At 33.7% G+C, this 12,954-nt stretch overlaps 2 protein-coding genes across 2 annotated transcripts in view; both read left to right on the forward strand.

The window, feature by feature from the left end:
- LOC116778870 (solute carrier family 22 member 3-like) lies at positions 1-5,379 on the forward strand. The gene is made up of 12 exons (XM_032672936.2): positions 1-79; positions 348-562; positions 887-1,070; positions 1,352-1,481; positions 1,630-1,758; positions 1,952-2,144; positions 2,214-2,319; positions 2,470-2,702; positions 3,630-3,709; positions 3,945-4,120; positions 4,711-4,865; positions 5,281-5,379. Exons 1-12 carry the CDS (start codon positions 59-61, stop codon positions 5,315-5,317), a joined length of 1,659 nt encoding a protein of 552 aa, XP_032528827.2. The 5' UTR covers positions 1-58; the 3' UTR covers positions 5,318-5,379.
- A 5,728-nt stretch (positions 5,380-11,107) lies between these two features.
- Positions 11,108-12,954, forward strand: part of LOC116778854 (beta-alanine transporter-like) — a 28,309-nt gene continuing 26,462 nt past the window's right edge. The window contains exon 1 of the mRNA XM_061526765.1: positions 11,108-11,263. Within this exon, the coding sequence (XP_061382749.1) occupies positions 11,261-11,263 (3 nt within the window). The 5' untranslated portion in view covers positions 11,108-11,260. The remainder of the gene's footprint in view (positions 11,264-12,954) is intronic.

Raw genomic sequence — 12,954 nt, forward strand, 5'->3', positions numbered from 1 at the left:
ATTTAGTGTCGTTCGGAAGTTTATAGGATACGTTGGAGAATATTACTTATAATCAACAATGGATACTTCTAATAAAGCGGTAATAAATACAGTTTATAGCTCAGTTAGAAAGGGAATTATGTAACGACTGTTATTGAATTTTTTTTTTAAAGGTTAGCATTAAATTGCAGAGCTCTTCAAGCTCCAACACATAAAATTTCTTTTTCCTTGGGTTTGTCTTCAAAGTGAATAATCAGTATATTAGTGAGACAGTATTTTCACAATCGGTTTCATTCTCATCTACCAACAGGTGAAATGATGAACAGCAACATGTAGTTGATATCAAAAAATCTGTATGTATTTTACAGAATTCTATTGAAACCGAAGATATTAGTACCGCTTTAGAGAAAGTTTTAAGTCACGTGGGGGAGTTGGGGACATATCAAAGGTGGCTATTCCTTGTGATGCTGCCCTTTGGAATGGTGTGGTCTTTCGGTTATTTTGGTCAGATGTTTATCACAGCAACTCCCCAAGAGCATTGGTGCAGGGTGCCAGAATTAGATGGATTGAGTGCCGATCTTAGGTAAGCTGTGTTATATTCAATTTTTTTTGCAATTTTTTCATACCGAATACAGTGCAGAATGATTGCCCTGAGTTTTGATATGGTGTGGGATAATTCGACGTGTTTTAAGGCTATTAGCAATATATTAATTTTGTTTTAATCCTTTGGTAATACTTAACTTGCTTAGGGCCCTAAACAAGTTAATGTAATATAGCTATTGTGTAAACATTGAGGAGTTAAGAATGTAATACTAAATTTAACTGACTTTAAAGGATTCTGAAAATTATATTTTTTTATTGGAAGAATAGTCTCAGTTTGATATAACAGTATATTAAATATAAACAGGAGGTCTCTGGCAACACCGAAGGATTCTAACAATGTGTATGATAATTGCAACATGTTTGTTGCTAATTATACGCTTGTTTTGGAAACGCTGCTCCCGCCGGACCCTGGCACCCCGACTATGCCTTGTGATAACGGCTGGGAGTTCTTATTTGAAGACATACCATATTCTACTATCGTCAATGAGGTCTGTAGATATCGCAAAAACATATTAAGTAATTTGTTGATAACTTAAAATAAAAAAAATATCAATGTTTATTAAAAATTTAAAAAAGAAATTACTTAGAATATTGTAATTAAAATAATAGTAATAAATAAAGCGTTATTTGAATTAATAAAAAAAAAAACAATATTTTGTGGGTTTTGGTCTTCCAATTGTGGAATAATTTATCTAGTTAAAATTTAAGAAATTGAAAGGCCCTTTGTATCTTTATTATTTTTAATAGGTGCCTTTATAAAACCTTTTAGCGTGAATGGGTATGTGATAGATCAAACTTAGTGCCGTGGTCTCAAACAATCGGATTCCTTGGATCAATCGTGGGTGGAGTTTTGTGTGGAACTTTGGCTGATAGGTATGGAAGATTGCCAGTTTTAATTTGTAAGTATACAAATATTATCGTGGGAAACTAAATCTTATAAACTTTGTGAAGTTTTCCTGTAATTTAACAAAGAAATTGTATGTGAAATTCTGTGTATTATCAAATGTTTTTGTGTTAAAATTTTGTCATTGTTTTTTCTCTTTGCAGTGTCAAATGTATTTGCATTTGTAGGCGGTATTGGCACTATGTTTACTAACGGATTTTGGGACTTCTCTATATGTAGATTCATAGTGGCCATGTCATGTGACAGTTGTTTCATAATGATATATATTTTAGGTATGCTTATATAGACATATTTATGAACATTTTAATTGTATTAAATGTATGGAAAGTGTTTTTTTAACGTGATGATGTTATGTATCCTGTACTTAATGATTAAATGAAGAGAAGGCATTGGTTTAACGCGCAAGTTTTAGGAACCAGTTATAATATCACATTCATACATGTAAAGTAATTTGTCTAACCTCAGTTTTAGAGTACGTAGGGACAAAGTATCGCTCTCTCATAGGGAATTTGTCAATTGCCATGTACTTTGGTGGTGGATGCCTCTTGATGCCATGGCTCGCTCTCTGGATCGCTGATTGGAAGTACTTTGTTCTGGCTACCTCTTTGCCAGCGTTGCTATCCTTGCTAACACCGTTCTTTGTGCCAGAGAGTGCGCAGTAATAAGTTTATCCTAATATTCACTCTGTGATAGCTGACACGTTTATTATATAGGTTAACTCTTTTAGATGGTTAGTGTCGAAAGGCAGAACCGACGAAGCAGTGAAGGTGCTCAAACGATTCGAAAGGATAAACAAGTCTAAGATACCAGAAGAAGTTCTGGAGGAATTTATTGTAAGTTGGACTAAAATGTCGTCTACTTAATTGGTCCCGCGTAGTTTAAGCTATCACTTTTTGGACAAAGAAGAAATTCATGTTTACGTAATTGCAATGCAGTATAGAGATATTTTTGAAGTATTCGAATAATTTTTCATTTCACTGAAGTCTATTGCAGGTAAAACAAAGAATGAGGAGGAAAGCGTTTTGACTATATTCAAGACTCCGTCGCTGCGTGTTACGGTGATTTTTTTGATCATGACTTTCATGGGTGTTGCTGTCGTGTTCGACGGTATCATCCGGCTCTCTGAAAACCTCGGCTTGGACTTTTTCCTGACCTTCACTGTGACCTCAGCTACAGAGATTCCATCGATTCTCATCCTGATCGTCTTATTAGACAGGTTATTTGTAGAATGTTCTAGCCAATTTATTTTTACATTCACCAATTACAAGAAATAATTACGATATGTATATGTTTAAACGAGATGAAAAAATACTAAAGGAAGTAAGGTTTTGGAATCTCACATACGCTAGATACTTTATTTTAATTCTTTTTTTGAAAATGTAATACAGACTTATCTTTCTTTAACTTATAATAGACTCTAGGTACCAGCCCCGGCTTCGCACGGGCTCTTTACAAAAAATATAAAATAGCCTCTTTAATTTTGAGAATTTTTAAACTTATATTATGATAAATTTCAAATGGTACGTCCCATTTAAATGATTTAAAAAGTAATTTACTGATACTGATGTAGGCTTGAAAACGAAGTAATTTATTTTGTTAAGACTTAGTATCGCATTTATGTAAATAGCTTTCCAATAAACGCTTTAGGAATGCCAATTTTTAATAGTTATAAAATGGGTATAGTATGTTATCCTTAAAGTATAGACATATGGCACCGCGGACTTTTCTGTAGACCTATGTAAGATACACAATTCCACCATATATTATTTTGTTATATCTCAAAGACTTTAGGCAGCGTTTTCGTTATAAGCTCTCAGACGAATCATGTTTTCTCAACATCTTCAACAATTATCGTTAATGTATACACAGGTAAATACAAAAACTTAACAAATTATACACTAAAACCTTCCTCGAGAATCACGCTATCGATTGGTGATAATTGTTTGATAATTGGTGCAGTAGTTTTTCCGTTTATCGCGAAGAGACTGACAGACAGACGCGGCGGGGGATTTTGTTTTATAACACGTAATGAAAAATATTAAAAGACATGTTTTTTAACAGTTTAAGAGTTGTTTAAAAAAAATATATTACGAAATTTTGATGATATCTCATTTTTAATAAATAAAATATGTTTTAATTTCAGATTAGGTCGGCGGTACATGGTAATGGGCCCTATGCTCATAGCCAGTATATTATCATTAATAGCTGCCTTCGTACCAAGAGGTACGTCGACAATATGACCAAGATATATATGTATGTAGTTATGTATCAAGAGAGACACTTTTTTCCATTGAATCTAACAACATAAGTCGTACAAAATTGCTTAGATCTCTACTCTTTATGTATGTTAGTGATTTTTCGTCTCTTCGTGCAATTTCTTTGCCTTCTAATAGTTTTATTTCTATTGCCCGTATTCAATAATATAATTTTTTTCTATATTCTCCGATCCACTCCACAGGTATAACATCAGTCGCGTTGGCTGTAACGGCTCGCTTCTTCAACAATATGGCGTATAGTACCGTGATCCAGTGGACACCAGAACTTCTGCCAACACCGATGAGAGCGTCTGGAGCATCCTTCGTCCACATCAGCGCCTTCGCAGCAATCACCGTATCTCCATTTATAATTTACTCTGTGAGTATACTTCAATATTTTCTTGGGAATAGAATATGATATATCGATTATATAAAATTAAAAAAGCTCACGAATAATAGCGTCGTTTGATGCAGATTATAGTTTATACTTTGGTTGTTGAGTATATATTGTGAATAACATAATGATTTTATTTTAATCTCCATCAAATATTGATTTACAAATGTCATGACAGTAATGGGCACAAACATTGATTCATAAGTACTGATTGCATCATATTACAATCGTGCTATATTAAAAGTGAAGTTAATTTTTGTGCCTGGAATTGAAATGTCTGTGCTGTTAATTCCAAACGGTCGTAGAGGCATAATCACAGATAATAAATGATTTGTCCGTTTTGACTGACTTGTATAATTGTTTTAAATAAGGTTTTAAGTAAAAAAATAAGGCATTTCTCATAGTTTAGACAATCGCTAGTTATAACTTATTTTGTTTGAGATTAACGCTACCAAAATAAAATTTCACATACAAATTATAAACATTGTGATTTTTGGAATGTTGGAGGATATAGTTTTCTGTGTAGAAAACACAACATTATCTTTGAAGGTGTTAAAATCATGTTACTATTGTAGGACCGTGTATGGGAGGGTCTGTCTCTAATTCTGGTTGGTGTGATCGGCGTGATAGCAGCAGGGGTGGCACTACTGGTCCCGGAGACCAAGGGCCGTAGCATGCCGCAGACTATGGACGACTGGAAGACGATCAATAACGACACCATATTCTCCAGGTGAAACAACATTTTGTTTGATGTCCCAACGTTAATGTATAATAAGTAGAAAATAGGTTTTATAGTCTTCACATTGTCATTTTTTATGTTAAATTATTTATATATAGGATAGGGCTGTTTATTCACATTCTTTAATAGTAAAAAAATCTGCCTTGTAGCTTTCAATTCTCACTAAACCCAACCTATGAGTTGAAAAATTATAATTATTGAAATCTTGCGTTTTCTTAGGACCTCATTTAGTAAATTTTGTAGTATAAAAATGTTTGCAGTCAGATAAATTGATTTTCTGACATATTTTATTTTTATTATTAGCTGACACGAACGTTGGGAAGGATTTTTTCTTTTATAATGTTGTATGAAACAATTTAAGGAAAAAGACCGTTTTTTAAAAGAAAACGTGACTGTTTATTTCCAGGAAAAAGGAAGTGAATCCCACAACGGAAGTTAGCTGATATTCCACAAACTACTTCTTATGTCAAAGTAAAATAAAGACAAAAATAAGAAAGCAAAATAATACTTTTATTTTAATGTTATCTTACCTTACATTCTGTATAAAAAAGCAGAACGTATTAAACTTATTTAATTTGAAATATTATATTCATTGCTAAATCATTAAATTAAGTATTTCTAAAACTACTTTTTAGCGAAAAGTAACAAAAGGTTTTTTTTATAACCAAATCTAGACTTCGTCAATATGTCATTTTTCATTACTCGACACGCAACAGTCACGCGACATCAGATTATGAATTAACAAAGAGGTTTTTCTGTTTTCGAACCACAAAATCACAGATAATACTTTTTGCATCTAAACGCTTACGCTTGGAATTATTTTTTTGTGTTCGAGCTGTACTGACTTGACACACACTTGGAGGTGGTAGATCCTATCTGTGGTTAAATTACTACAGCTCGAACGTGGGCTGGCTCAACCGGGGGAGTACCACCCTCTGACAGAAGATCGGCGTGAAGTAGCCATTAATGCTGCGTTTCGTCCGATGAGTGAGAGAGCCCGTTGTCGTTTCCCTGTTCCCACCCTTTCCTGCCATTTCCTTATTCCCACACCTCCCTCTTCCCCAATAACCAAGGTTGGCAACGCATCCACAACATAAGACTTGCTGTGGATGTCTATGGGCGACGGTGACTATTGCCCATCAAGTAGGCCGTCTGCTCGTTTGCCAACTCTCTCATAAAAAAAGCTAGGCTCTACCACCTTTAAAATGACAATGTTTGAAATGTAACTATGTTTTTTAGATATACTACGTGGTTTTATTATAATGAACATTTTCCCGACGTTCCGATCGTTTTACAGCGACCGTGATCACGGGCGACGAGGTGAAAGTGACTGTCTGAAACTGCAAATAAAGTTTATACGAAAAACATTGTTTCATTTTAAACATGTGCTGGAGAAAATCTCAGATATCATAATGTGAATATTATCTTAGATACACGATAATCGTGTTTATATTAGGAACTTTATGTAAGAAGTGTTTGTTTGCAAGAAATATATTAAAATATTTTGCGAAATGGCTTCGAAATTACGATTTTTTTGGCAAAACAACGAAGAACACAGACAATAACTGTTCCATTCTTCCAATCGTTGTCGTTGTATCCGTTAGGTATGGGGTTTTCCAATAGGGACGCTTGAACTTTGACAGCTGATTGCGGCCATGTTGTTTGAGTGACAGCTGTCAAATGCAGTGTGTTATATTCATTCCGTCCTCCCAAACCACCATGGCAGGTTACAGTGTCGAGCAGCACGTGCAAATCATAAAATTGTTTTATGAAAATGGGTCTTCAGTTCGAGCAACGTTCCGCGCACTTCGCCCGTTTTACGGTCGCGATGATCGTCCTGCCGAGTCGACTATCCGTCGATTGGTGGACAAATTCGAGTCAACCGGGTCAGTTAACAATCAGCCGGTTCCCGTGCGTCAACGTAACGCGAGATCTGCCGAGAATATCGCCGCTGTGCGCGACAGTGTCCTCGAAAACCCGCGGCAGTCAATTCCGCGTCGCGCACAGGAACTCGGCCTTTCGCAGACGACAACTTGGCGAATTTTGCGTTGTGACTTGAGCCTGCACCCGTACAAGATCCAGCTGACCCAAGAGCTCAAGGTTAATGACCATAGACAGCGCCGTGTGTTCGCTGACTGGGCATTAGAGCAGTTGGAAGTTGACGCCGATTTTGGCAAAAAAATCATCTTCAGCGACGAGGCGCATTTTTGGATGAATGGCTATGTCAACAAGCAAAATTGCCGTATTTGGGACGAGACCAATCCACACGAGGTTCACCAAGTGGCAATGCACCCGCAGAAAGTGACTGTTTGGTGCGGATTTTGGGCCGGAGGCGTGATTGGTCCGTATTTTTTCGAAAACGATAATGGTGTGGCCGTCACCGTCAATGGTGAGCGATACCGGTCGATGATAACCAACTTCTTTTGGCCTGAAATCGAGAATATGGATCTGGACAACATGTGGTTTCAACAGGACGGCGCTACGTGCCACACAGCACACGCTACGATGGAAGTTCTGCACGAGCAATTTCTGGACATGGTCATCTCGCGCGGAGGCGACGTGAACTGGCCACCGAGATCGTGCGATTTGACCCCGCTGGACCTTTTCTTGTGGGGTTTTCTTAAGTCGCAGGTCTATGCCAACAAGCCGCAAACCACCGATGCCCTCAAAGTCAACATACGCCACGCCATCGATCAAATACAGCCCGATTTGTGCGCCAGAGTCATCGAAAATTGGACCTTTCGTGTGCGCGCCACCAACCGAAGCCGTGGCGGTCATTTGAATGATGTCATATTCCATACATAATGGGGTCGATAGACCTTCCAAATAAAAAAAAAATTTTTTTGCATTTCAAAGATCAAGCGCCCTTAATGGAAAACCCTTTACGTTTATAAATGTTTCAAGTAGAATAAACAGAATATTGTATTAAAAATATCCTTCAATGCACATGTCAAATAAAAGTTTGATTTGTCACAACCTGATGTTTGTAAGAATTCTGTTAGCTTAGCATTAATTCATTCTTTAGCATTCAATAACCAACTCTAATAACGTCTGAAGATACGATTAAAAACTTTAAACTCTACGTATATAGTGTGAAAAGTATAAATTTGGAGGACTACACTTCGGCCTCATCATAAAACTTATATTATCACGGTTTTGCACTTCGATCGCGTTACATTCACTAGAATTAAAGTACACATCACTATTATATGTATTGAATTAAAGATATAAAGAGATTATGTATTTTATTATATAAATTACGGTTTGTTTTATCACAGCAATAATCGTTAGATACACATCGCCTTAACAGATGTTTGCGATTTCCTTAATTTGATATGACAAAAAATGAGGAAAAGCAAATAAGGTGAGTGTTGCTATTAGCGACTCTTTAAGCGCTTCTTAAAATAGTCTCAAATTATTAAGAATATTTTATATTTTAAGACGTGGATTATTTATTAAGAATATATGTTTTATGACTGTGAATACAAATGAAATCCCCCAATTTTATTATTTAATAATTAAATAAAATTAACAAAGTTATCTTCAAAATTGTTAGTCAAACTAACTCGTTTAACCGCTTGGTAACGTTTATGATAGTAAAGTATGAATTTAATATTAATTTCTGTCAAGTATATTCTTTATGTCTAGCTTCTATGGTTTTTCGAATCACTTTTGAGAGCAGCGAAATTATGTACAGCAGACGTGTCCAATTCTCATTCTTTCAATTTAACTTCAGTTTTCTACATCTCCTTTTGACTCCTCCACTATACTCACTTGTAGAATGGAGTTAAAATATAAATTGTATCCTTATCACAAGTTATAATGGTCACACTAAATATTTAGCATTTAAATTCTTTCGTTCATAAGTCTACGACGAATCGGCGACGTAAATGTGTTGTAGGATATAATAATATATTTTTATTCTTCAGCCGAATGGAATATTCTCCTGAACGTTTTGCATGTCCTGGTCCAAAATTTGTATTTTTATAGGATTAATGGTACATTATTATTATGCAATATTTTAGTTGGCTGTACAGTAGTGATTACGTAGTTTCCTTAAGTGAACTTGCTATACTTGTATTTTATGGTAAACGTGAACTAATTCTCCGTCATAATTGGGGTCACACTCAATAATTCTTGATAATCAATAGTTGAGACTGAGAATTTGCATGATAAATCATTAGAAGGGCTTATTAAAACCTTCGTTATGTGGATCGTTTAAAATTTAATCCTTTAAAATTTGTTAAAAAGTATTAAATATATTTTATTATGATTCATGATTATAAATTTATAATTATTATGATTGCAAATGCTAGTGACTACATGGGGCTGTTTTTTTAAGTGAAACTTCTTATGCGATTTCCAACAAGGTTGCGTTAAACTTTAACGTCCTGGGGGGGGGGGTTTCATAAAAAGAGACAGAGCTAGAGAGAATGCGCGGCGCTCGAACCCTGACGGGCAATCAATTGCGACTTGTATGTAATATTAATAAAGTCTGTCTTGAAGAAACACTAAAAAATCCCTAAATTTCTACCCCATCCTGTTTTCATTCTTAAATTACGAAGTCTCACTTCTTCCGGGCTCGGACTACACGCACAAATATTTTTTTTTATTTCGGAAGCTTAGTCCTATTGGACTAAATCCGTAGAAAGTTATCTTGTTTATTAGTTTACATTATTATTTTTTGTTTATTATGAATCAATTTTAAATATACAATTTTTAACTCATTGCAACAGGCCCTTAACCTTCTCCAACAAAGGAACATTCGAAGCACTCTTGCAACCCAACTTCATTCTGTACAGGTTTTCCGATGGTTCGCTGACACCTGCATTTACCCTACTTTCCTACAAACATGGTAGTCGAAGGTTCATCGTATATATTATTATTGATATATTTAAGATTAAATAGTGTTTTGATTTCTTCACAATTGTCGTATTTTAATTGCGGTACAGCTTTGTATTAATATTATTTACTTTCACTTTAAGCTTTACTAACATTTGTTTTAAAATGTAATTATTACTTCTCATTTTATACTCAAAAATGGATCGTATGATGTATCTCTTAGAAAACGCCATCTTGTGGTGAAATGTTAAAACATATTACATATGATAGGTTATATTTGTTTAATTATATATATTATATAATATATGAATAAAACCTCATTCTTTAAAATATCCAGTAATGGTCAAAATCAGATTTATCACGTCGTTATAGCTTTTAAATAAATGTTATTAAAAAGGCGACGGGGATTCGAAATGAGCTATCAAGTACGGTATGGAGAAACAGTTTCATAAGCGTAATGCTTCTTCAAAAACCAATTTAAATTAATGGTGGCCATATTATCATTTATATCATTTTATATTTTTATGGTTTCTGAGTAAACAATAATAATTCCACTATTTTCTTTAATCATTGTTTTAATATTTCCCTGTTTACAATACTTCAGTATATTTGATGAGGGTAGATAGTTTTTATCTCTTTCATCAACTCTCACCTTTTAAACCTATATTTAAGTAAATTAATTGTTAGCCGTTTGTTAGTCAACGGCGGCGGTCGTCTGAAGACATTCTTGCGTGTTCTTTATCTATAGAACAAATCGTTGTTTCTATATTTAGCAGATCTGTATAAACAAAGTGTTCACAATACGATAAAAATACAAAAAAAGTTTTAGTATTTTATTTATTGCAAACTAACAACTAATTATATCATCAGTGTACCTAATGTATTTCCTGCTTAGATAATACCATGTGCGCTCATGTTTTACATGTGGTTAAAAACGTAATCACGTTAAAAACATAATCAAACATTATAATAAGGCAATCATACACGACCATTGTTTTCACTCCACGATTATTATAGATTTCATTGACCTTTTAAACTCATTTATAACAGCTGTTACAAAAATTTGGCAAAAATATACAGAATTTAAAAAAAGTTCAAACTTTCTATCTTCACAGGTTGAAAGCATAATTATTCTTATTTTCAACAAAGTTTCATTATGTCATGTGACGAAACCAGGATCGTCGATAAAAAGGAGGTCCGTTATGTTCATAGCATGCCGCACTGCGTACTGCGGCTCACACAACGATGAACAAACTATGAACTGAAATATTTATTTAAAATAAACACATCACAATATTTTCGAAATCCGATATGAACTTTATTTTTTAAATTTCAAAGCATGATTTTCAATGTTATTAGTAAATGATGTCGAACTCATTCATGTCTGCCATTCTGCCATATGGCAGTACATATTTGTGCCGCCGCCGGGCGGACGCGCCAGATGCCATTCTTGTTTTTTTTTTAATGCTTGTTAAAGGTTTACGTTGTAAGTTGTGAAATACAAAGAGTTTGTATAAGTGAATAAAAACAGTTTAACTAATAAAATGGTAAGATAATCCAAGTTTATATAGATAATATAAGTTCGTGCGTTAATCCGTTGCGAAGTCAATGACTGATTAAAGATGTTTCGAAAATTCTATTAAGATTACGTTTTAATATAAATTACATATTTTAATATAATCTGTTACAGTAATTTTTATATAGGTAATGACATTTTTTTGTTTTAATTTCAATAAGGTTGTTTAATGTTGTTTACGATTTTGTGAAGATATTAATTTGAATTATATTTTAAATTATTTTAGATAACTTTTGGCATCGATCCAGTAGTCTTAGTACAAGTTTAGACCGTCAACCTAATAACCAAACGTTATGTTTAGTTTTTAATTCATAAATATTTGCCGATACAAAAGTACCTATGAATACATAACCTTGAAACCTTAGGTTTTATTAACCTTAGTTCCTAAGAATTTCGACCATTGGAGTCATGCCAAAAACTACCAACACACAACTTTTGATTATTTAACTGAACACCATATTAATGTTACGTTATCAGCAACTTTCTTTCCACTTTTAATATTATTTCGATTCCGTATTGTATTAATTTTTATTGAACTTGAACTGTTTTAGCATAATTTAATTTGATAAGTAGGTATGCGTCACAATGAGCAATGATTACGTATCACTTTATCCTAATATTAATTTCTTTACATACTTTCAAAAATTTCTTATATAATGTAATATTGTTATAATTATTATTGAAAAACCTTAACCCAATATTTAATACGTATTGTTTATAAAAACTTTTTGTTGATAACCTCCGACCTTATACGATTGATAAAATTAAAAAAAAAAAACACATTATTGAGCAAATATTTCATTATGAAATACACAGTAGGAATATGTCATTTGTAATATCTTTTTATATTATCTGAAAGTTGAATAAACGTAATATTTTCTAGGAAGGACTAAAATGTGACTTAAACATGTAAAAATTCACACAAAACACATTTTATCTGTGAAAGTAATAACTTAATTCGGTGCGTAAGCAAAAAAGCGGTTGACAAATTAGTCATTACGGACGAGTTGTGACTGAACAAGGAGAGAGTATGAATTTCATATATCATTGACAATTAAATTTTATAATCCACCTTATATTACTAGTGGAAGCGTTTGTAAGGAAGGATGTATGGATATTTGTTACCCATTACACAAAAACTATTGAATGGAACACCATCGAACAGCAGAGTTGCATTTGACCGATACGAGTCTTTGAATAATTTTTAAACAGTCACATAACAGCCAGTACGATACCATAATGTATGAGGTTTTATGAATGAAAAACTGCGAACTGTGTGTATCCAGTTTGTAGTTGCAAAACCTGTGGTAGTTGTGTATATTTTTTAACTACATCACTTTTATACGTCATTACAATTTTATGTCGATTCCGAAGTTAGAACACGAAGAAGTCACACGTTCGAAATTCATAGACGGATTTCTTGTTTTCTGTGATTATAGTAATAGGTTTATCTTCGTTTATAATATATAAATAAAGTTGATGAACGCCTCGAATCAATTAACTTATTTGATTAAAAGAGAAAACGATAGATATGGTATCTATATATTTTTTCTATATATCTATAATAATTGTTTGACAGCAAAACTTTCTACCGCTAACATAGGTTCATGAATATATTAAACATCAATTAAAGCGAAATCGTCTTTATACCTTGGTGCTTAG

This window comes from Danaus plexippus (genome assembly GCF_018135715.1).
Source record: "Danaus plexippus chromosome 3 unlocalized genomic scaffold, MEX_DaPlex mxdp_25, whole genome shotgun sequence".
Taxonomy (NCBI): Eukaryota; Metazoa; Arthropoda; class Insecta; order Lepidoptera; family Nymphalidae; genus Danaus; species Danaus plexippus.